The sequence below is a fragment of the Catharus ustulatus genome, chromosome 7 (assembly GCF_009819885.2).
Source record: "Catharus ustulatus isolate bCatUst1 chromosome 7, bCatUst1.pri.v2, whole genome shotgun sequence".
Taxonomy (NCBI): Eukaryota; Metazoa; Chordata; class Aves; order Passeriformes; family Turdidae; genus Catharus; species Catharus ustulatus.
The window spans coordinates 31,644,256-31,670,016 of NC_046227.1; the positions used below are offsets into that span (position 1 = coordinate 31,644,256).

Below are 25,761 nucleotides of genomic sequence, written 5' to 3' on the forward strand. Positions count from 1 at the left end.
AGAAAAGGAAATGGACTGTGAAAACTTCTGCATTTCAGGGCTTCTCTTATTAAAGAGTACTCTAGAAATAGCTACATGGGGATGGATTTTGTAGTGAAGGAGCTTTCAAACAAGGAAGAAATAATGCACTTGGAAGATAATGTCAGAGAAATTCAAAGATCAGTAGGGAAGGTTTCATTAAAGGGCAGCAGTTAAATACCAGGCATTACCTACAGACAGTGATTCATCCTCCACTTGAAATCCTTAAATCTTTCTTTTTGTTTTTCTACAAAACATGCTCCAGACCTATCTTCAATCTCTATTCCTACACCTTCCCAGGAGGTAAAGATGATAAAACTTCCAGATGGACACAAATTATCCTATTCCAAGAGGAGCAAAAGGTAGTAAGTAGCTATTTATTTTCTGCTAAAATCATCCCACAGAGTTCACTTACCCTGCCAATACCCAAAGAAAGTGCCAAATGCTCCCCTCCAGCTGCACAGTAATGAATCTGAAGTCAGAGATTTCATTTCCCATGCATATAATGCCATCACTGCAATGCCACATTGCCAGGAAATAAAGTTTAAAAAATAAGGAAGTAGAAATGCTGCTTTGCAAGACTATCCCTTTGATTTTTTTTATTGCCCAAGATATTGGATATCATTAACTATATTGGCTATTTTCAAGGAAAATTAAAAAAAAATACCAAACTTGTACATTTTTTCCTGTGTTTATCAAAAATATTAAACAATTCATAAATACTTAAATACTGCCACTTTTTCTTTATTTCTCTCACACACACATACTCTAATAAACAAAATGTCCTTTCTTTCCTCTTTTTTTAAATCTATTAGACTTCATTGTTTCTTTGGCCAATAAAATCAGGAGAACACCTAACTGCAAGCTTAGAAGTTTTCACACTGACTCAGAAAACCATCATTGCAGAAAAAGTGGATAATGTACTGTTAATAAAACACAGGGTCTTTCCCCTAAAATAGAATTTTTAATGCTGCTTTCAAGAGATGGAAAAGGTCATAGCTGTACAATCTCATAGCCTTTAGACTGGATTGTTTACACAATATTTTGCATGGTACTAATACAAATTACAGCTTTTGCATGATGCTAATAAAATTATATTTCACTGTAGAGGCTTTTTAGGATGGACCTTGAAGACCACAGGAGAAACCTGTATCCAAGCAAGGGTTTAGCATCCAATTCCACATTTCTTTTTACCACATCTGGAAAACTCATAAAAGAAGCTTTGCTCTTATTACAGGCTGTAGAAGAGAGTTAAGAAATACAATAAACTACATGTTTATAGCATCACTGATATTTAATATAACTCCATCCACAGCCTTTGAGTTTTATTGTCCTGGTTTTTGAAATTAGTACTATTTTTATGCATAGAATATTATGCGCATGCTATGAAGAACTACTAGAGTTCTTAGGAGAATAATCTCATGGATTTTTTAAGTAACAAGAGTAATAGATGGAACCAGCATAATGATCATCTTCCACTATGCTTTCAGTGGGCACTTTGGTTTACAATTCTGTGATAACTTTATTTGACAACTAGGAGCTGTGTTTTTAGATAGGGTGGGGTCAGAGGCAGCTGTTTTGTGAATTTAGCAGAGAACAAAACTAAATTGAAACCCACTTTATGGTTTCATTAGCAAATTCTTACAGGAAAAGTTTTCTACCAAACACAAGAAACTTCTCCTCTTGGCAAAAGAATTGTTCCAGCTTTACCCAGCATCATACTTTTTTGCACTGACTGCAGACAGGAGCCAGCCCAAAGAAGAAACTAAGGGCAACTCAACACAGAGGGGAGATGTTATTGGAGTAGCTGGGAAAAGGGAGGGGCAGGAAACTAAACTGAGCATTTCTTCCCTTAGCCCTAAAATAATGGGTAACAAATAACACCAGACCAGGTCCTGAAAAAAACCCCAAAAACAAAAAAAACATGACCACACTTTTTATGCTTTTGCTTTTAAATGCACTTATCCTTATGACACTCACTTCATTCTTCAGAGTTTATCATAAAGCAATAATTCAATCACACAGCTCCCTGCTAAGTAAAGCAGCTCTAGTTATAGTTGACTGCCAAATTTGATAAAATTGAAGCATTATTTCCATGCAAAGTCATTCAGAATTTACACACAGTCACCAGACTGCCAGGCTCCTGCCTTGCACAGAGCACTCCTCAACAGTTCTGCCTTGCCCAGTTTTGCACAAATCCTGTGTACAAAATTCCTTTGATTCCATCACCTGCAGTAACACCCAGATTACCACACTGACACAAACCAGACAGCTGCTAATGCATTAAATGTACATTTCTTACAAACAGAGGAAAGGGAACAGGCATCAAGAGAAAAGGAAGTCAATGAGTTGAAAAGAAGAGCTTGATTTTTTCTTTTTTACATTAAAACTGCTTAATGTTGGAGGAATCTGCATGTCATGCACAAATCATTTAATAAATTAGAATACTAAATAGAGTTTGTAGCTATCAGAAAATTACTATGACTGTCCTAGCATATTGAAATATTCAAGTCTTTTCTAGATGTGAAGAGAACCAGTTTTCAAATCCCAAAGTTCAGATATTAATGGAGTTGATCTTCTTGTGAATCCACAAACAAGATCAGTTATTACACATAATTCCTCATCACTGCTTCCAACTGAGGCAGGAGCATGAACAGATAATTTTAGTGGGTTTCTACTAGACAGAGCTTTAAAATTAGAAAGCCACTTCAAAAATTAATGAAAGAGACGTGATTCAGAGCAGCAAGGAAAACTGGGACACTGGCCAATTTCAAGAGAGTTTGAAATTTTAACAGTTTTTTTTTTTTTTTTCCTCAGTGACTGGATAATATAATTCAATACTTAAAATTTTTACCTAGTTTCAAATTAAGTGAGATCTTATAAACTTACCATTAATCCATTTGGCTTCTGGATTATGAACTATGAACTCTTTTCTGAAGAGATCTTCCAAGGATAATCTGTTTTCTGATGAATTTGCGAGTTCATCTAAAATAAACACAACAAGATCATTTTAGATAATTATTGAAAACAATATACTCAGTGTTGTTTGCAAAACACTAGAATTATAGAACCAGAAGTCCTGTTGAAATTGGTAACAATATCTTGCTCTTTTTCTTTTTTTTCTTTTTTTTCCATAAAAAGGAAAAGTATCATTTTTGTTTAGTAAAGCTTCAGGAAACAAATAATTGGTACCTTTTGGACAGGCAAGCTACAAGATTTAGTGTTTGGGTTTTTATCATATTGGGACTTTTGCAGTAAATCTCCTTCTTACCACAGCCCCACACCACAAAAAATTACACACCAATACCAAAATTTCCTGATAGCCAAAGGATGTTGCCATATTGGGTACTTCACACTGAGAGAAACTAGATAAAAATCTCCTGCAAGTAAATTTGGAACCAACTTCACCAACTAAACAATTTAAAATTAAATTTTAAAACATCTACATGCACTTTTTATAGCCTGTGCTTGCTGTCTAGTGAACAACATACCTTGGCTAAAGGCTTGTGTTTTTCCCAAACATGACAGAACCCAGGAATATTGTGCCTTTGAACATTAGCCAACACTGACTTACAAAACAAAACAAAATAAAACCATTTTCCTGCATCTAAAATAATCTCCACACTTTAGAAAACTAAAAAAGAAGCTTTCTAAATACGTGCTTTTGTGCTGTAAGCTAAATGAATAAGCAGCAACAATTCAACAATGAATTGCTGCACTAGCAGTGGTGATGTTGAACCATTGCTACCAAAGCAAAAGTTTTAGTGTGAAAAGACAAACCCACAACGATCCCAAGCAGTAATCACTGGCAGCAGCTTGCACTTCACCTGACTGCTTTAGGCTGTTTGGAACAGCAGCTGCCAAAAGCTGTGCTGTTTGTTACCTGTGCCCTTGCAAAAAGATGCACTTGTGCACTTCCCAAACAACCAGTGGAATGCCCAGCCAGGTTTGTAAAATAATTTTGCATTATTGGCCAGTTTACCATAAAATACTTCACTCTTTCTCTTCTCTACAAGCTTTTCTTTCCAAGAGAGGAACTTTGTGTTGGGCAGATTTTTGTCTTTAGTGCTATTAAACAGTGCTGTGATGACAGATACTCTTTTTGTATGTGTCTGTCATCACAGCAGTCAAGCAGCAATCTTGTTATCTTTGTGTCAACCCACGATGTTACCAGGACATCTTTAACAAAGCAACCTGCTTTGTAAAGGTCATATCCTGTAATACATTTTGGATGAAAACGTGACCCTTCAAAGAGAATAAAGTCAATCAATAGTTCTGTCATTGGTCTTTATTCAGCCAAATTTCTCAATTAGAGGGGCAGCTGAAAGCTCGCTGGAATGGACAGCACTATGATATTTTTACCTTTAAATGTCAGCACTGCCTGCTGCAGTCACTTCAGCTGGTATTAATAAGGTACATCCTCAGTGTACTGAAGAGAAACTCCCTTTTAATGCACATCATGAATTTACAATGGGCACGAGGCCATGCCAGCTGCTCACACCCCAGCCCTGCTGCATTTTTCATGTTGCTCCCTCCCAGGGGGCAGCAGGGCTCAGCGATGCACTCACCACTGTAATCAACTCTTCTTGCACTTCATGTCTTGTAAGGCCAAGCATGCAGAGTTGTCCAAATCCTCTCTCATAAGACAAACACTCTAATCCTTAGATAAGCCTTTTGCCCTCTTCCTACCTTCCAGGAATCAAAATAGTCAGTTTAGGTTTGGTTTTTTCTCATCTGCCAGTCCAGCATGGGACACAATCTACCACTTGCAGTCTTACTGGAGCTTTACATCAGACCAACATTATCTCTCTTGATTTATACCTAATCCCTGTGTTTACACATCATGGGACCTTGTTAGCTCTTGCTCCTGCCACACACTGCGTTTTTATCTTCAAAGTAAGCACATGTTGTTATGTGTGCTCTATTCAGCTCCACAAATACATTCCTGTGTCTTCAAAACACTGCCTCTGACTTAGCAGCATCAAACACTGGGCTCTTCACATGCCCATTATCCCCTTTCTCCATACCCTTGTTGACAACCTACCCTCAACAAGCTGTTTTCCATCACCTATTTGGAATCAACACACCCTGGCCCTGATGCTGTTTATAATTCCAAATGTGTTCCCCTTGTAACCTTACCTGAGTCTGTTTCTACTTATTGTGACCCTTTATTTCCTGCCAGTTTGCCAACTAGCAATCAAGCTCACACAAGCTGTTATGTTGTCAAAGACTGCCTTACCTGTGAGGGATTTTTTTTTCAACTGCTTAAATAAAATCACTAAAACAATACATCAGCTGAGTACAGAGAAGAAAGGAACACCAACTCTGCTCTCTGCTTTCTATCATATCCCTGGTAAGAAATCTCAATATAAATGGGATTTTAAAGTAAGTTTTAAATTACAGCTAATTTTTGTAAACTGAAAAAAAAAAATGCCATCTTCAAGCAGCCCTGGCACCAGAGAAGCTGTGGCTGCCCCATCCCTGGAGGTTCTCCAACCCAGGAGAGGGCTTGGAGCCACCTGGGAGAGTGGAAAGTGTCCCTCAAGGCAGGGGGCCTGGAATGCCATGATCTTTAAGGTCCCTTCCAACCCAAACTAACCTTTGATTCTAGGATGTACCTGTTTTATTTTAAAGATCTCCTTTTACTGCTTTCTATTTATTACATTACAAAATAGCCTACTATCTCTTTTCCCTTTCCATTTTAAATTTTATTTAATTATTCCTTGAAGGAATGACGTTTCCAATGTTCTCACAGTATTTACCACAGATTTCTGTATTTCAGTCTGAAATTTTATATATATATTTTTATGTATAGCAAATTACTCATTACAGAAGATACAAACAAAATCAGATACTAAAGATAAATTAGTACTTTTAACTGTACATTCAATTAAAAACAGTTCACATACTGGCATGTATTAATTCTAAGTGACAAACTGGTGTGTGCTTACTAGAGGACTCCAAAACTTGAAATTGATGGCCTTGCTACTTTTCATGAGTTTATAGGATATTATTTTTGCAAGTTAAATATAGTCTAAACACCTCATAAAATTTGCCTGCTAACTTAGCAAATAAAACTAATAATTATGTACTGTAGTATGCCATTAACTGAAGCTCCCTACTGACTTTTCTGTTGAAAATAACAAAATTACACTAGGAATTAGGATAAAGGCTTGATGGTAAATGCCATCTGAAAAGTGGAAAAACATCACTAGTAAACTGTATGTAAGCTAGCAGGTGTAACTGGGAATTTGCATCGCTCACTTTGTGTTATCATGACAAAGGAAAGAATCTTGCCAGAAAATAGTCAGATATCAAAACCTGCATGCCAATTTACAGTAGTTACAGGGAGTTATACAGAATTGAACAGAAACCTGAGTCTTATTGCAGTGAATATATCCACATCACCCAAAAAAAAAAAGAAATTGTAGTTTGTTTTCTTTTCCTTTAAAAGTAGTGTGAGAGAGGGTTTGGAGAGGTTGGTCCTAACCCTGAACAGTTTATCTACTGGACATAATCCAAACTGATTCTCTTCCCAGAGCTTGATTTTTCTCAACCCTTTCCACAAAAAGCATTTTCTAACTGTGTGTCTGACCTAAATGTTCTCTCAAGTAATTCTTCTGGAAGGGTGTCCTTTTTTTCCCATCATGAGTGAGTTTTCCTGGAGTCTATGATTAGAGGCAGGTGCCACTTTGCTCACCAGTAAGTGCACATATCAGCAGGCATGGTCTAAATGCCAACATCAGTAGCTCAGTAAGGGACTCCTAGAAAAGGCATTTGAATCTTCCACACCTTCAGAAGCTGGAAGTTAACATGAACATAGAACTAGTGTCAGTCCCAAGGGGAAAAAACAGCTTTAAGTGTTGTGGCAAAACACCTGTATAGAGGAGGCCAAATCCATACAACTCTTAGGCTGCTCTTAAGTGGTTTTTCATACAAAAGCTTTCAGCTGCTAATACTTTCAATTGAACATTTGTCAGTTCTGAAATACAGATCAACAGTGGTTGATCAGATAGGTCTGCACATAATTCCTACAATTTGGAATGTACTGTCGTGAGGCAAAGCAAGAATAAGTTGATTCTAAGGCAGAAATTATTTAAAGGCACTTATATGTAAAAATCTACCTATGACTACTTCAGTATATGCAGGTGTGAGATGAAACCTCAAAAACAGGAAATAGAATAAAAGCAGAAGAAAGGTGCCTGTGTTATATCTATACTGACATGCAAACCAATGATGGCATCTCATGGACAGTCACCTGTATCTCTGCACTGGCCTCTAATTCCCAATATAAAGATATATTTATTTCCCAAGGTATTCTCTTTTATTTTCTCGTAAATACTTCTCCAGCAATCTGCTCCAAATATTAAACAAAAATCACTAGATTCATACTGCAGTTGCCCCAGAGGATAGACAGGCTCCTGTTCTGAAACTTTCATATTTTTCCACTCCAGTCCTCTGCTTTAACAAGGGCAACTTCATTCTTTGGCATCTCTGTGCACTTTATCATTGCATTTTCTAATTTTGAAGAAAACCAGCAGGGATATTTGCCTGCAAGCCTTCTACTCCCAGGTATGGAGCAGTGTGGCAATTTCCATTTGCTGGGAGCAATGGGGTTTATTTAATGTACTCCTTAGTCCATGGGGGCTCACACAGAGTTCCTGAGCCTCAATAAGTGGTTACTGGGCTGAGAGTTCACTCAGACTCTGCCAATAATGTTTTACACTGGATGGTTCATTCCTCCACTTTTCCATCTCTGTGTTGAGAATACTAAGGCATTTATAAAGATTCTGAGCATTATAATAAATGAAAAGCAAGATAAAATGATCAGAAATGTTGTTAATATTGTTAGTACTATACATTTACTCAAACCACAACCATAATTGTAACACAGAGGTTTCAGATTTGAACAAAAGCTAGAATATTAATAGGTCAAGATGCACCTCTTATTTCAACTGAGATCCTGCTTAGTATTATATAGTCAAGTTATATTTCATGCAATAAAAGATAATACAAAAATAAAATCAAGAATTTTCTTTTGTTTTTAATATCATTTCTATCTTTAGTGGAAGCTAAAATCTCTTGTCTTTTGCAAATTAATTTTGCAAATAAATTGCACTTTCTTTTAAAAACATGCCATCCCATATGGAAGCATCAATCCCTCTGTTAAAAAGCAGAAAAACTCTTGCTCAAAATTTGAGAGAAGTAAAATGACAACTGTTAGTGTACAAAGATCTAAGAGTTTCTTATATTGTGGACAAAACAATGTGTAAATAATTGCAGGCAAAAGAGATCATTGCTGTTGTGTTTGGCATATCAGTAAGTACACTTTTGCCTCCAAAAAACACCAGTGAAACAATCAGGCTTCTGAGCAATAACCATCTGAAATTATCATCATTTCCATAAAAAGAAGCAGCATGATGTACAGTGTTTAGGGGAATTTACATGAAATCTAAAAAGCACCCATCCATACAGGCAGAACTAAACAGGGAGAGAACTCTCTGATGCTCAAAATAGTACTGGAAATTAATGCTGAAACATCCCAAGGTAACAAAGGACATTTGCACAGAATATCTTCATTCAGACCTATCATATTGTATGAGAAGGATTTTCAAATTCAAATATTTATAATAACAAATTAGCATCAACTTGGAACTGAGCACTTCACAATAGCCAGATGTGAGGGGGTCTCTGCTTTTTTCCTCCCCTCAAATACTGGACATCCCAAAGTCATCTTAACACATATCCACAAAAAACAGCTTCAGCTGTAGTGCTTAGTACCTGCCAGCAGTCCAACAGAGTAGCAAAATATCTGGTCCCCAAACCATCTTAATAATTCATAATAATCAACCAAATTAATGATGAAAGTGAAAGGGGAACAGCAATGATTAGGGCCAAAACAGGGCAATACCTGTCCTACAATGCATCTCCAAAGTTTTCCATGGCAAGCACTTCCAACCCACAAGAAAGTTCAGTTTTACAGACCCAGATCCTTCTGGGAGAAGGGTTTTTATTTATATCAAGCCTCACAGTCTCTCTGGGATATCTTAGAGCATCTGAGCTGACAGAACTAGTTTTCACTCGCATGACTTGAACTGAAATGTAGGTCCCAGCTTACACAAGTTTTCAACCAAGATCTCTGGATTTTGAAACAGCCTCAGAGATGTTGTAATTCACTGCGCTTTTTTAACATATTTTTTTTAAAAGTTAACATTCCCCTAGGTTGTTTATTCTTTTTCTATGAATGCCTTCAATTCTTCAGTTTATGTTTTTATATCATCAATAATTCTATATAGATATAAGACCCACAACTGAAAGTTATTATTGTAGATTCCAGCAAACACTTGATGTTTTGCAAGTCTTCAAAACAAAAGCTGCCTCTCTTCAAAACAAAATCAGTCTTCTGTCTTAAAGTGTTCCAGGATACACTACCATGTGCCCTCAAAATCTCTTTTTTATTATTCCCTGAAGAAGGTTCCTATTCACTGAGACTAAAGCAGCACAACTTTGCTTTCATTTTTCTCAACATGATCTAAGTGGAAATAAGCAAACACTCACTTTGGAGAGCACCATGCATAAGGAGCAGATATTTATACAAAACAGAGGAATTAGCCCATCCATAGTGCTCCTGCATACTCTTTCCAGTTGCCTCATCCCCTCTGACAAGCAAAGCTTTTTGATCCTTTTCCATTCAGCCTCACCACCTTCCTTTAAAGTAGCAGCACTCTGCTGCTGTACTGGCTCATGCACAGACTCAGCCAGCTTCCATCTGGGATTTCATTTCATCAGGTGGCCAAACAGCCTGGAACCATTGTTTAACTGCAAAGTAACTTTCTGCTTTAAACAAAGATTTTAATTCAAAGATTTTTTTTTCTTTAAAATGTGTGCAGTGTTTGCTCTTTTTGTCTACTTCTTGCCCTCTCCCTTTTTTTTTATTTCTGAGACTGAACCATTACTTTCCCCTTTTTGGTTCTGAAAGAAAGAAAAGGGAAGAAGCTTGTGCATGTACACATGGAACATCCATGTTTGCGATTCACTGAAAAGTTGCGTTCTCGGAATCAGTTTTCCTTGGCAAACAAGTTTCTCTTAGCTCATCTGTGAATCTGAAATTACACCAAAAACCAAAATCAAACTCTTGAAGTCAGCTCACACCTGCTGAGGCTCACAAGGATTTCTGCAGCCCCCTCAAGGCTGACCCAATCCTAAGGACCTATTCCAACCCCAAACATTTCTGCCCTGGAATGACTCCACAGCTCCCAAGTCCCTACAGGCACCAAATTTAATAGCCACAAGTTAAAAATGCTTAAAGGCAAGAGACACTTTAACATTGATTGCTTTTGATGACTGCATTATGAATCATACACCTTTAATAAGATAAAATAAAGAAGTAGGTTACCTGGGGTTAAAAGAATGACTGACATAGTGATGAGTGAACAAACAACTAGAATCACCAGCAGCGCAATAGCAATTCCCTTCCAGTTCCTCTGCGGAGGGCTGTTACTTCCAAGTTCCTACAGGAATGGAAAAACATGAAATAAAAGGAAAAGACCACGTTTCATAAACATACATTTCCAGAACTATTAGTGACAGGAAAATTGCTCTGTGCACGCTCACAATCACAGCACGGGAGGTGATCATGATCCCTCCCTTCTCCACAGAGCCATCCAAAGGTGTGCAACTCATGCTTTTTTAATAGGTATCTTTCTTTTTTAAAATGTATATATGTAATTTTATACCCCTAAGAGACAATCAAATGATCTCATGCAAGCTGTCCAAAATACAACTGGTGTTAAAATGTCCTGAACATAAACTTCAGGACAATATCAACCAGCAGTTTATAAGATAATTACAGAAATGAAATGTAGCAATTTACTGTAATTCCACCTAACATGGTATGGACCATAAAGGTTTAAATACACATCCTTTTTAATGCACACTATTAAACTTATTTGTAATAGAAAACATTAGCAAAACTGCCTGAGGCTGCAAGTATTCCATCTGAAGCTACAAGCTCTTTTTCTCTATGCAGTAGATCAACTGTAAACTGCTCCCTTATTAGTTATAAAAAAAACAACAGTAGCTTATAACAAATGTTAAATGAATGCTTCTGTAACTACCAGTGCACTTAGGCTTGCATCCTCTGTGGTTACATGTTTAACTCCTTTTACATTTTTTCAATAAAGGAATGCATTGCCCACGTTCATGGTACAGTTTGAGACCAAACAGCACATAAACATCTAACAACACAACAACAAAACTAGTACAACTGTTTCTTCCTTCCTTCCCAGAAAACAGCATTTTTTCTTCCTAGGTTTGGCAAGCAGAAATGTTTCTTTGCCACAATTACACGTGCCTTTAGTATCTCAAAATTAAATGCCATGGTAAGATTTCGAAAAAAAAAAAAAAAAAAAAAACACCACCTAACCACCTGCTATGTTTTACAGGCTTCCAAAAGCAGGGTAACATTTTTTCACATTACATTATTTAATTCTGCATTTCTGGGTTATAATGAGTGTGAAATGGGTAAGTAAGTCTTAAAAGAAAGTGGCAATGTTCTTGTGCCTTCTTGGCACAGCAGCAATAGTGTCTTTAGCTTTTTAATGTTGTTTTTTTAACTCCTTGCTAGTTCATTTCTACCTATAAAAGACATTTTGTCTACCTGGTCCTCTTTTTTTCCAGAAAATAAAAGGGGACTTGCCCAACACAATCTCTAAGCAATCCCACAGAGAATTCACACAGTAGTCCTCAGCCCATCACAGCTCCCAGCAAGGAATGTCCCCACTCCCCAGCATATCTTCTGCCCCCTGCACCCATCATCCTGCTCATTTTTGAGATGTTTAGCCTCCCCAGAGTGGCAGAACAGCCATTCTGTCACCTGCTCCAGGCTGGTCAGCACAGGAGCAGCTCCCTGACCTGAGAGGTGCCACTCCCCACACCCAGAACAACTAAACCTTTGATCATCCCAAAATCTCCTCCTGGTGCTGATGCTGAGCCCGTGTCAGGCAATGGATGATGTTCATGTGCAGAAGGGACTGAGGACAGCTGCACACAGGATTTGTGGCCAGTCCCTCCTGCACAGAACTTTGCAGCTTTCCTGGGATCGCTGTGTGGAAGAACTTGATCACCACAACCAACACCTCTGAGATACCTGTGGGAGTTTTACTGAAGTTTAGGACTCCTGTCTTCAGCACTCAGGGAAAAAAATGGTGCAAGCATAAACTGCCTCCTTTCTCCACCCCACTGGCCCTGCTTCCCAAGCACTTCCAAGCCTGCCTGCTTCCATCATTTTCTTTCCTATCCTGTGAAATACAAATTCCCACAGCTTGTGTAGCCTTAGACACAGGTCTTCAAGCATGACTGCTCCATCAGCCCCGTGGGTGATCCCCAGGTTGTGAGCATTGTGTGGTTCCATCCTCTACAGCCATGCTGACATTGCAAGGATCCACAGCTTTTCCACAAAAATACAGAATTTCTGCATCCTGCAGTGAACTCAGATCTAACCTATTATTTTCCCTTAACTAAGAATTATTTTAAAGTGTTAATAGGTCAGGCTAGGAAACACAAACTTATTCTAAAAATCACAGCATTAGTCTTATTTAAATGACACTTGACAGAGTCCAATTTAAGACAAGAACTAGAAGCTCACAGAACCAAGTGGTGGTGACAACTGGAGCTTCCCTCAGAGCATCATGAAACCACAGAACTGACTTCAAATGACAGAAGCTGGACAACTTGATGAATGTACAAAAGCTTCTAAAAAATGTACCAAGTCCTCATTATTCACAAGGTTCTTCTCTGTAGACATGAATATTGTTCAGTTTCTAAAAATAAAGCTTAATTTTAAATAATTCTGCAAATTTGTGCAAGTAGAATATCAAGGAGGTGAATCAAGAACTGAGCATACAAAGCTCATTGGTACTCACAGAGAGAAAGATGAGAGTCTCCAGTTGATTGAAAGCTTGGAGACTGGCATAAAAAGAAGGACTTGTCTCAAATTAAGATACTAGATTTTAATATTTGGATAAAAATTATAATTTGCATCCAATTATTGTATTAGAAAATATTAAAGGTCATGATGATGTTTTGATATTGAGTGATAACATTCTTGTAAGACATTCTTGTAAGACATTTATGAAGTTAGGGTACACAAACAATATTTGATGAAATATTAGAAAAAATACTATAATAAAGTGAATTCATAGCACAGCCACTATTGAGAGCATCTCCAATTAACTTTTTTGATGCTAACCAATGCAACTCTTGGACTGTAACCTACAAAGTTTTAAACCAGTGTAAGCTTCAGTTCTTCAACAATAAAATATTTTTAGCCTCGCACTGCTTTTCAAAATGGCCATAAGCAAAAAGCAGTTAAATAGATCTTTGGACTGTGCATCACTGGCAAGGCAGAAGCTGTGATTTCTGAGTGATAAGAAGATAGAGGCATTCAAGAGGAAACATCACAGAGAGCCTTACAATGAGAAGCTTTTGACACCATGTAGTTTCCCCATAACTATCTGCTAACTGGGACATGACAACAATGCAGGAACAGATGGAGATTTAAGGATTTAATCTTCTAAACAGGCTTTTTATTAATGTGGTTTGAAAAAATACTCTTGAATATGGTGGTTTATACAGAACACTACCTATAATGTTATTATGGATTTTACAGTCTAACTCTAATGAATCAGAAAATGGCTGCGCAAAGAATAATACAACTGCAAGTTTTCTCATTATTTATAGTAGCTTTTTCACAAACCATTTAATTGCATTGTTGCCAAAAACAATCCTCAAGTAATACACATTTCTGAATGTAATTTGTGATTGAGTAATACCTTACTAAAACATAGCTAAAAAGAGAAAAATGAAACATTGCATGCACAAAACCACTGTACACCAATGTTAGAGATTCCAATGGCTCCTGCTGCCAAATGCTAAAGACCACATTTACCAAGAGCTTACAAGCACTCACCATCAGATCTCAATGCATGCAACCAAAGAACAAATCCTAAAGTTTCTGTGATTGTCTCCACTCAACCTCTGTTGAAAAGACCCCTAAAGCACTGCTCTGACAAAAGCACATACCATATGTGAGATACAGTATTAACAGCATTAAGGAGTTTGCTAATCCTGCAGCAGCAACCAGAAGAAAGGCTAAACCAAAAACCTGCAGAGGCTGTGGGAGGGAGGCCAGGCTGAGGCTGTCAGAGGAAAACCTGAGTCATTTCAACCCTTCTGCATCCCTCTATGCTAAATCCCACTTGCCACTGCAACACAAATTTCAGAGGGAAATGCTGAAATCATATATATCCAGAAAATCCACAAAGCAACTATAATTCAAATAGGCTGAAGCATCTTTCTCTCTCCTTTCTAAATGTGTAGCTGTTTTCTAAATATGTAGTCCATCTCCAAACACAGTTCACAGGCTGATGATGAACTGATTCACTACAGGCATGAAAATCTTTTAAGCAGCAGCAAGACATGGCTTTGAATATCACAATTTATGGACAAAATCATAAATGGTTTGGGTTGGAAGGAATCTTATAGATAAGCTCAGTCCAACCCTGTCTCCTCACTAGACCAGCTTGCTCAAAGCCCATCCAGACTTTGAACACAGTCAGGAAAGCCAGAGCTTCTCCCAGAGCCTGTTCCAGTGCCACACCCTCACAGTGAGGAATTTATGTCTCATGTAAGCTTGCCCCTTTCAGTGTGAAGTCATTCTCCCTTGTCCTGTCACTACAAGCCCTTGTAAAACTCCTTCTCCAGCTCTCCTGTAACCCCTTTAGGCACTGGAAGGTGCTCCAAACTTTTCACAGAGCTTTTGCTACTCCAGGCTGAACAGCTCCAGTTCTCTCTGCAGCAGAGGTGCTCCAGCCCTCTGAGCATCTTTGTGACCTCCTCTGGACTCCCTCCAACAGCATCCACTCCCTTCTTACCCTGGAGCTGGATGCAGTTCTACAGGTGGGGTCTCACCAGAACAGGAAGGCAGAATCCCCTCCCTCCCCAGCTCTGGATGAGCCCAGGATGCAGCTCTGTGCTGCAAGTGCACATTGCTGAGTTTCTCATTCACCAGCGCCCCCACACCCTTCTGCTTGGGCTGCTCTCAATCCATCCTCTGCCATCATGTGGGAATTGCCACAACCCACATGCAGGGCTTTGCACTTGGCCTTGTTGAGCACAGCTCATCTCTCCAGCCTGTCAGGTCCCAAGGATGTCATGTGGGACAGTGCCAGGAGCCTTGCACAAGTCCATGGCACTTGCTTTTCCCTGATAGACCAGTGCTGTGACCCTGTCCTAGAAGGCTGTAGTCTCATTCAGTCCCATTCTCTATTTTCGAATGAAATAAACATTCTTACACAGATGTTTCATATTTAGAATAAAAAATTATGCCTCCATAATAGCTTGTATTACACAAGGCTGTAAAAAGACCTGACCCAAGTTCTCATTACAATAGAAATTTAAAAATTAAATAAATTCAGTTAGATTCATTTTATATAAAAATATTTTTTATCCCTTGACACAAAAATACAAGCATGTATTTTAAGTAATATAGGGGATATTGATTTGAGAAAAAGAATCACTAAGAATTAAGAGACATAGTAGAATATACACAAAAAACTTTCAAACATTTCCATATTTCTGCCTGAATAAACTTACAATCTTTCTTGTAAGCAGCATAACCAGAAAAACAAAACAAAACAAAAAAATAAAACAGCTTCCTTCCTAAAGCTTATCAACTCACAGTTTTATTGTTAATCAATGAGGATAAAAAGTCTTTAAGACATAATTTTTACAGCAAGTGTGTACAACTAAGGTTGTTGTAAAAGAACAAATGGTCAGAAAATATTGGCATAATATGCTGCATTAATAAGTCAGGTTTCTGAATTACTCTAACAACATTTTCTGGATTTCTTGGAAAATTCTTTGTGTGTTCCACCATGGAAATCAAGCCAGAAGCACCAGGAGAATGCCTGGTGGAAGCAGGCATGTGGAAGGGCACTGGCTGAAGACTACCAGACTTTCCAGAAGAAATTGGGTAGTTAAAATGCAGCATCTCCTTTGGAAGAAGAAGTGAAACCCAAACTTTCAGAGACAAGCTAACCCTGAGAGCTGGCATTTAACCAAACTGCTTTTTCTCACAGAGCTCCTGCCCATGCTGCATCAGCCCAGCTGATAAATGGTGGGAAAATAGGTATTTCTCCATAAAAGTTAAGAAAAAGAATTCAAGTTTTAATTATTGCTGCTGGGTTCAGCTCAAACTGAAAGCAGAGATTCTGCAGTTCAGAGTGAACCTTACCAGGCTGATGTGCCCTGACAGCCCAGGTCTGCAGATGCACATTGGTGTTCATCCCTGGACTGGGGTTATTTGGAACACAAAACCATCAGCACTGAGCTCCAACAGTGTCTGGTGCTTGCCTGGTTTTGTGTTGAGGCAGGTGAAAGATCTTGGAGGAGCTTTGGGCTGTAGCAGATTTGGGCTGTAGCAATTTGGGGCTGTAGCAGCTCCTGCCAGCATGGCATCTTTTGATACCTTGAATAAATCATCTGCTTTCTTCTGTCTCTTTTTCTTTTTTCTTTTTTTTATTTTTTTTTTTTTTTAATGTTGTTCTGTCACCAGGACAAAGCCTACAGAGAAAAGCACTAAGGAGAATCACAGCCCTCCCTCATTTTGGCAAGAATTTCAGGGGCAAAGTGCATTAGAGTAGGAAAAGCAAACATAATTTGCTTTGCAGTAGGAATGAGAATGAGTCTCACTCTGCAGCTCAGATGTAATCACAACAATATCATTTCATTAAACTCTTGCCATTTGCATTCCCCAAACATAAAGAAAAGCTGACAAATGGAAAAAAGACGAATAATTTCATGTCACATTTCAGGTGTCTTAAAAGACAGACTCAATACACTTATAATAGAAAGATTGCAGTCTTTGCACAGTACTTTATAGAGCTGGGCTTGCAACTGATATTAAGTACTACCTGCCCTGGGTTTGCACTGTGCTATTTGAAGGGAAATTACCCCAGCAAGCCTTCTGATTTTGTGATTAAGTGATTGTGTCCATTCCTTTCCAGCTGTTTTTGACTAATGCCGTGGCCTAGATTGCAAGAGAGATTAAAAGACAGATCCACAAAGTGGCACAGGATAGTTCTAATCCATTTGCATAAGTACCTATCATTTTCATCCCTCTACAATCCCTTTACAATCCACTGTGTTATAAGATCCTGTTGCTACAGTTCTTGTCCCAATGATTATGGTCACACAATTGCCTTCCCCGGTCAATATCTTTATTCATGAAAACATTGGCACTTCTTTTTCAGAGTGTCTGTAAAATGCCACTTCCAGAGGAATGCAGGATTCTGTCAGCTCTATGGATAACTGGCATTTTAAAAAGAGAGCAGCTTGTTAGCAATTACCCTGCTCAGAACAGGTGCAGGGTTTGGATATGGGAACAATCTGCCTTCATATTTTTATTTCTTTGGGCTGCACTGGTAGAACAAAGCCCTCCTTTTACAGAGCCAAACTGAAAACAAACCCAGACCAAAACAACTAAAACAAACCCAACCCACCCCTCATCAGTAAAAATAAACTAAAACAAATGTGCACGTATAAGTCATTCTAAGAAGTGTTGATCACTCACACTGGTTATTACCCTTAAAAAACATTTTGTGTTTTCTTTCAGCTTGGTCATTTTTTGCTCTAAGCAGAGAGATTTTCTCCTTGGACCTGCAAGTGCCCATTCATGAACTGGGGTATTTTGGAACAGTGTTGTCAACAACTCACAAAAAAAGGACCAGAAATATTTATGGAATCTATTTAATGTATTATGGCCAGCATTAAGAATACATTCCACATCTTCCCACTCATTTTTCAGTGTACCTTGTAACACTTACTCAAAAACAATGAGCTATTACACTCTAGCTATTACACTAGACAAGTAAAAGCTTAACTTCTTAACTTCTTAAGCATTCTTTTGAAGTCGTTTTTCAAAGTCTAATCACAGCAGAAGAGTTTAAACCTTAGGTCATTATTCCTGCATGTAATAAATACAAAAGCAGAGATGGGTCAGCACAACTGACCAAAACAGTGTGACACCTGCACAAGTGAAAATCTGTGGCCATCTGTATTTTTTTAGCTAACACAGTAGCATTCATACAGGGAGGGGGAAAGTCAACTATCACAGTGCTCAGTAATAAAGAAACCATGGAAAACGCAGGCCATGGAAAATGCTGTCATAAGCACTGCTGAGTAGCTGGGGCAGAAGGAGGCTTGAATAAAGTAACAATGGATGACAGAAGTGGTTTGGATCTGAAAAAAGGAGCAGTGACAATGCAGAGACAAGCTGCAGCAGGTGAGGGAGCTCCTCAGGCTTTCAGAAGCTGAGTTGAATGCAGAGCACTCCGATGAAGAGGTGCAAGGCCAGCACCAGAGGTAACTCCACTGAGCCTCAGGATTTAAGAGCTGTTATCCCTTTTCATCCTGTGTTCACAATCTTTTATAGTTTGTTTCTAACAAAGTTTCAAGAGTAAAAATCCTGTACTCTTTCCTTCCAGTCCAGCAGAAATACTTGGAGAGTTGGGGAGAATAAAAAAGTTCTGACAAGACATGAGGAAGTGTCTTGAGACTCTGAAGTAAGGAGGGACACGAAAGCCACAGGAAGCCACCTATGGGGATTCACTATTATAAACTATTATAATTTTGACTAAAATTTTGGTCCGAACCCAAAGTGCAGTTTATAATCTGGTGCGGTTTATATAGGGACAAAGAGTGAAAAGTTGCTGTTTTAGTTTGGAGGACAGGTGTCTGCTGAGAAAGGCAGGAACTTCTTCTTTGAAATGGAGAATGTAAACCCCCTCTCTCCAAATTATTATAATTTTGAAATCAAGGGGCTCTCAGGCAATGATATGGGAATTAGAATAACAGTTCATTTCTAGGGAAATTAAAATAGAAATACAATACTACAAAGAAACAAACTCCAAACCCTGACAAAGTCAGAGTACAACCTGACACCCTGTCAGGCAGGGTGTTGGCAGCAGTCCCATTCCATGGTGGCTGCATCCTCCTGCAGTGACAGATGTGGCTCAGTTGGAGCAGTGCTCCTGTACAAGGTGCAGTTTCCCTCCAGAGCTCCAGTGGTGATGTGGAGAAATCCGGTTTTCCTCTGGAGTCCAGTGGAGAAAGGGGCTCCCTTAGTGTCCCAAAACCTCTGTTTTTATCTTGGTAAGAAATGTTGGGCTCTTCCCCCTGGTTGGAGCAACTCCCAATGGGATGCAGTAATTTTATCAGTCCCACAGTGGGACTCAATGGCCATGAGCAGAAAATGACTGGCTGGAGGAAGGATGGGTTGTGAAAAGATAAAGAACAATGCCCTGCCTGGTTTCAATGGATGGCCCATTAGCAGAATATCTGCCATTGAGATAAGGATCACTGCCCCCACCCTCAACAGATGGTGATAGAACAGATACCTTTTATCACACTCTGTATTGTAACCCAAGACAGTTGCCAACACCCAGAAGTGCGGCTTATAATCGTGAAATTACTGTAATTAAACATGACTCCAGCCTGCCCCGCAAATCTCAGCTCCAGACAGAAGGCTGCCCAGAGGAGTCTCCCACTCCTCTGGGGGCTGAGGCTCACCAACAGCTCTGCTCTGACTTCAGGTTCTGTTCCTCGTGTCTTCACCACACCAAAGCTCCACACCATGCTATTTGTTCTTATCCTCACACCAGTCTCCTCTGGAAGCTAATGAGATTTTTGCCTGATTAGGAAAAGCCATCTCTGTATCTTGAGGACTGCCTGAGAGATTACATGGAAATAAAGCAAGCAGCTCATTTCAGTGAGCCCATGCACCATTAGCACCTACAAGAAATCAACAGCTCATTTGCCATAATTAAAGAAAATTCTTAGAAGCATTTTACTAAAGAAAGGCAGGCCCAGGACAGAAAAGATGGCAAAGCAGCAGGAATAAACACAATGTTATCCAGGCTGCTAGATGTAACACAAGAAGTCTGTATAAACACTGGCACAGCCATTTATGGCCAAAAAGGTATTTTCACATATTCCTATTGATCCCAACTTTACTGAAATGTCACAAGATAGGAAAATATGTCTCCCATTCTTATCACATTAAAGAAAAATCCCCCAACCAAGTAAAATAACTTATCTCAAGAAAAATGGATTTAAAAATAGATTAATACAGACTATGTTGCATACCTATAGATCTTTCTACAGATACAAAAAATTTGTTTGCTGAAATTTGTACTTTGAATTGCTCAGAAACAAGGTTATACTTTGCCTGATTGCATTAAAAAAAAAAAAAAAGGCTTTAACATGTATTTTTATTTCGTGGTATATTGGCAAGGTCCCATAAGAGATGATTTTTAAGAATGACATCAACAATTCCAGCATTAATAAGCAGATCTGTTTGACAACACAAAACCACAGTTCACTGAAGGTTAGATAAACACAAAGGTCACCAAACTGCAGCAATGCCATAAAGTCATGTTCAGATCTATGCCACGTAATTTTACAATTTAAATTTAACACAGTGCCCTTATTTTTAATGGTACAAAACTGCCCAGGTGCATGACTTTCAAGTAAGTCCACTGTTAGATTAGAAAAAATAAAATTGGCTTTTGGAGTTTCTCACTGGTCAGGTATCTGTACATATGCTTAATTTTATGCCATTTAAGAGTCCTGGACAATAGATCTGGCAGAAACTTTTGTTTTAGACCAGTGAGATTAAATCAGGATTTATCAAACTGTGGAAAAGATTTGTAAAGGTTATTTTGGAAATTCACATCAATATTTTCCTATTTGTTTTCAGATTTACATATAAATTACATGCAAATAAAACAAGTAATTTAAATCCAAATGTGCCTTAATGACTCTGTGTGCACATCCATATGTACACACATGTACATATCACTGAACAGATATACAGGTAAATATTATTCAAGGCAACATTGCTATAAATAAATAAAAATGTAAATAAACCAAGGACTGTCAGTACCAGAAAAGGGAACACAAACACAATCTCTGTGTTTAGAGGGATCTAAAGCAGTAAAATGCTGCATGAGTTTCCCAAGCTCAGGTAAGAATAGGAAACCAGGAACTCTTTATGTAAATATTTGTCAACAAAATTACAGCAAGTAAAATTACTCAGTCAGTATCACTGGACTCTAATTGGAAATTTATCATTTCATTTTTCCCAGTCTGCTTCACCATTAAATTACCTGTTTTTCCAGGGAATGGAATTCTATTTAAAGCAGTAGAATATGATCTATGGTTCTATGATCAGAAATAAAGATATGGGTTTCTCCTACACTTTTTAGGAGAAAAAAGACCAGAGAAGTGATCAGGAAATTTGTAGATTTAACACATTATGCTACATTATACAGAGTTAATATGTATAGTGACCCAGCAGGGCCAAGATCACATTTCACTTAAAACCAGTGTAAGTCCTCACAGCACTAAGAACATCACACTGTTCCAGCACTCCTGCACACATATAGAGTTATAAAAAAGCATTTATAGAATGACAATGGGTATCAAAATCATCCCTTTACATATATTCCACTCAATTAAAAAGCAAATTTAGTACTCAGAGGAAAAAAACATCAGGAATTTCTTGGCTGTTTTACCAGATTAATTGATTTTTTTTCAGTATACTTCCAGATAATGTAAAAATCCAGCTTTTCTTTCCCTGGATAGCCATTTTACCTAATGGCCAAACCTACCTACAAAACACACCTCAAAGGCCCTTTATCCATTATTTTTCTTTGGGAAATGTGAGCCACCCAATAAGAGTCAAGGTGCTCCTACTGGCAAACTTTTCAGTGCTCTTTTTACTGAAAACCAAATAAATAAGATACACTAAGGACTGCTCCAGCAAAGCCTGGACATTCTAAGGAGCAACTCAAATGAACCACTGATTGTAGGGATAAATAATCCCTAATATAAGTGCCAAGAAAAGCTGTGATGTTGTCAAGTACTCCATATATGCTTTAATATTTCTACTAATAAAGGTGAGAGCATATCACTATATTAGAAATCTTAGCAGAACCCCATCCAAACTAGGAGTTTTGACTTAGAGAAAGAAATTAATGGCACCTTTCATTTCCTCCAGAGTAAATGTCTTCTTTCTGTCTGACTCTAGTTACAAATAAGGCAAGGATGATCTCTATAAAACATATATTATCAAATTTATTTTGGGTTTCCTGCCATTTAAAAGTTAGAAGACTTATAATTAGAGTCCTGATAAACAGAGATGGAAGAGAAAGATCTCACCAATTCTGAAGTGGGTACCTGCTTTTGGCAGAGCTGTCATACCAATGTGAAAATTCCCAAGCAGCCCTGACACTGAATTTTCCAGCAGATCCACTACTCACAACAGGCACTCAGCTCAAAACCTCTCCTTGGCTCTGAGCTTTAACATAAGAGCCAGATAATTCCTTCAGATCCATTTCAACAGCACCTACTGAAATGTCTGGAGGCAAATATTGGACCCAAATGAAGGTGGTGGGCTCTGAGACACTGTGGCTTTTTTTTATACTATAGTCCCTAAATAAAATGGATTCTTGTGATACTCCATGATTCCCCATATTAATAATTTTAAAAGTATCAACCTTCATTTCCTTTTTCTACATACTTACTTAGCTCTTAACAAGAATGAATAAACATATTCAGTGTGTACTCAAGCTGCTAGAAGTCAGAAACTAGACCTATATGGCCAACTAAACTGAATAATTTAATTAATAAACCTCAAAAGGAATTTTCCCATATTTATGCCATGCAAAAATGGGTTCACAGGTAATCTTGAATGTTCATAAAATACAAATCACTTTCAGAGAAAAAACAGGGGGAAAAAAAACCAAAAGCCCCACAAATTAAAGCAAACAAACCACCCACGGACCAGAAGTCTGCGTTTTATCACAGATAAGTGGCAGTGATTAACAAATGTATTTTCAAACTGATGGAAACTTGCCAATAATTATATTTTAGCTAATTTACAGAAAGGAAACTGTAACAAAAGTGTTTGTGTAGTTAATACCTGACTTTTTCAGGAAAATATCCTTCTTCACATTTTGTGTTGATTTTATACCTGTGGGGTTTCTTCCTGTTTTCTGCAGCTCACAGCACTGGATGTTCCTTATTTCCTCCTGAGTCACTGAATAATCTTTTACATCCCTGGCTCCTTTGTGTAAACAACTTAAGAAATTTTCTGGAAGCAGCTATAAAACAACTTCTGAGACTGCAACTTCAGGCAGCTCTAGCTGTTCCCACAGGATCCAAAATTTGAGGAATATTAAAACTAGGAAGCTGACCTGCCACACACCAAGTGACAAACCAGCAGCTGGCTGTGCCCAGGATTTCTGACTGCAGCGGCTCTTGGAGGAAGCAACAGCATGGGGAGATGTGCAGCCAGATCCCCTGCTGGGAACAGGGTGTTGAAAATAAAAACCAGCACTAAAGCAGTTCTTGTGCAGCACCTTGGGTGGGAAAACAAAGCCCAGCGACTGCACTCCATCCTTTCTTACTTCTCCACCTACTCAATCAGAATACATAGGAAAAAAAAAAAAAAAAAAAAAAAAAAAAAAAAAAAAAAAAGAGAGAGCAGAAAGCAACAAACCAGCAGTGGCTAGAGCTGACTTGGACCCAAGCTGGTCTGATGGAGCAGCTGGTTGAAAATCTGGTATTTCCTCACCTCTGTCCCCAGTGTTACTGCTCATCACAAGCCTTACAAATCACTCCATCACACTCTCAGCAACAGAGGACCCCAAGGCATTTTTCTGTGCACAGTCTGCTCACCCAGACTTGGTTGAGGGACAATTGTGGTTTTTTTTCTAATTATTTTGTCATGAAAATTAACATCAGTAAAAAGCTCAGCTTCTAAAATCCAATCAGTCATATTTGATGATGGAGCACTATTTCCATCAGTGCTTTCTACAGGAGCCTTTGAGAGCAAAAACCATCACTTTTCACATATTTGAAAGTGAGATAAAAGTATTAATCTCATCAGTTCACCAAGGCTACCTGTCTACAAGAGAATATTCTGAAAAGAACCATGATGCTTTAATTACATGATGTTTCAGCATGATGCAACAAGAGAAATTGAAGCAATACATCTTACAGGAAAAGAATTGGAAGTTTCTAATCTAGTATAACAACTGCATATCTACATTGTTAAAATTGTTCCTAATTAAAATATATCAATATGGTTGCTTATGAACCATAGATGGAATGTAGTAAATGTTCTTCTGACCTAGGGAAAAATGTTCTGCTAGCAATTATTCCATTACTTCCCCTAGAAGGGGAGTATGCCTACATTGTTCTATTTGCATTACACACTGCAAACAGGATTTTGCAACAGAATTGAAGTCGGACATTTTGACTTGATAATTTTATTACCTGTGTAATTTTATTCTGAGCATTTAGGAGGAGTGCTTACTTCTTACTACAAGCAGAAAGCTGGATTGTTGTTTTTTTAAGAATGGGAAAAATTAATAAAAATAGCAGACATCTGAAAACATCCAAGAGGGTAATGAAGAATTTTGCAGTGTACAACTGCAACAACAGTAACTGTATATGTCAACTTCTGAAACAAGAAACTACTAAAAATATACAAAATAATTCTTCTGGGTACTCTTTCCAAAGTGGGAATCAAAAATTGCAGTTTATCCAAAAGCTGTCTCACTACCACTCATTATCTACCCCCAATGCACCACCCTTCTCTGAATGTATCTGCATCAGTAGCCAACACACTGCAAGACACTGCAGTAAGAATGTTTTATTTTCTGGTTTTTATGCACTCCCTGTGGTGATTAGTTGCATATTTAGGTAACCCTGCAAGTGAGTAACGAAAGAAACTCTTGATGTTTTTGTCAATAATTTATTTTAAAGCTGCAACTTCAAATATTTAAACATACCAAGCAAGAAAAGGGCATAAGCTGTTTAAAAAAAAATGAGAGTCATTCCAGTTCTTCCAGCCACTCAGTAATCACTGCATTAATGTGAAGGTTACAAAGAAAAGAAAAACATATTATTCAGCATACAATTTGAGATAGTGTTGCAGGATGTTAGAATTAAATCAATGCCTTCCTGAGGAAAGGGCCCACAATAATCCCTGGCAGCTCCTCTTGGGGCTGCACATCTCCCCAAGCCTGTGCTCCACACTGAAGGGGCAATTCCAACTGCAGCCAGGTGGGTTTGCAGACTCCACCAGTGTCTGTAATTAGGCAGGTGAGTGGAAGAAATCATCAGGAAAACTACAGTAACTTCACGATTACAAACCACACCTGATTATAAGCCGCACATTGCAATACAGAGTGTGATAAAAGGTATCTGTTCTATCACCATCTGTTGAGACCAGGTGGGGACAGTGATCCTTATCTCAGTGGGAAATATTCTGCTAATGGGCCATCCATTGAAACCAGGCAGGGCATTGTTCTTTATCTTTTCACAACCCATCCTTCCTCCAGCCAGTCATTTTCTGCTCATGGCCATTGAGTCCCACTGTGTGACTGATAAAATTACTGCATCCCATTGGGAGTTGCTCCAGCCAGGGGGAAGAGCCCAACATTTCTTACCAAGATAAAAACAGAGGGTTTGGGACACTAAGGGAGCCCCTTTCTCCACTGGACTCCAGAGGAAAACCGGATTTCTCCACATCACCACTGGAGCTCCGGAGGGAAACTGCACCTTGTACAGGAGCACTGCTTCAACTGAATCACATCTGTCACTGCAGGAGGA

The 25,761-nt window shown here is 38.4% G+C and overlaps 1 protein-coding gene across 1 annotated transcript in view; it reads right to left on the bottom strand.

Annotated features, from left to right (window-relative positions):
• Nucleotides 1-25,761, bottom strand: part of LOC116998787 (inactive dipeptidyl peptidase 10-like) — a 241,969-nt gene that overhangs the window by 180,713 nt on the left and 35,495 nt on the right. Inside the window, 2 exon segments of the mRNA XM_033064890.2 lie at nt 2,908-3,003; nt 10,415-10,529. Of these exon segments, the coding sequence (XP_032920781.1) occupies nt 2,908-3,003; nt 10,415-10,529 (211 nt within the window).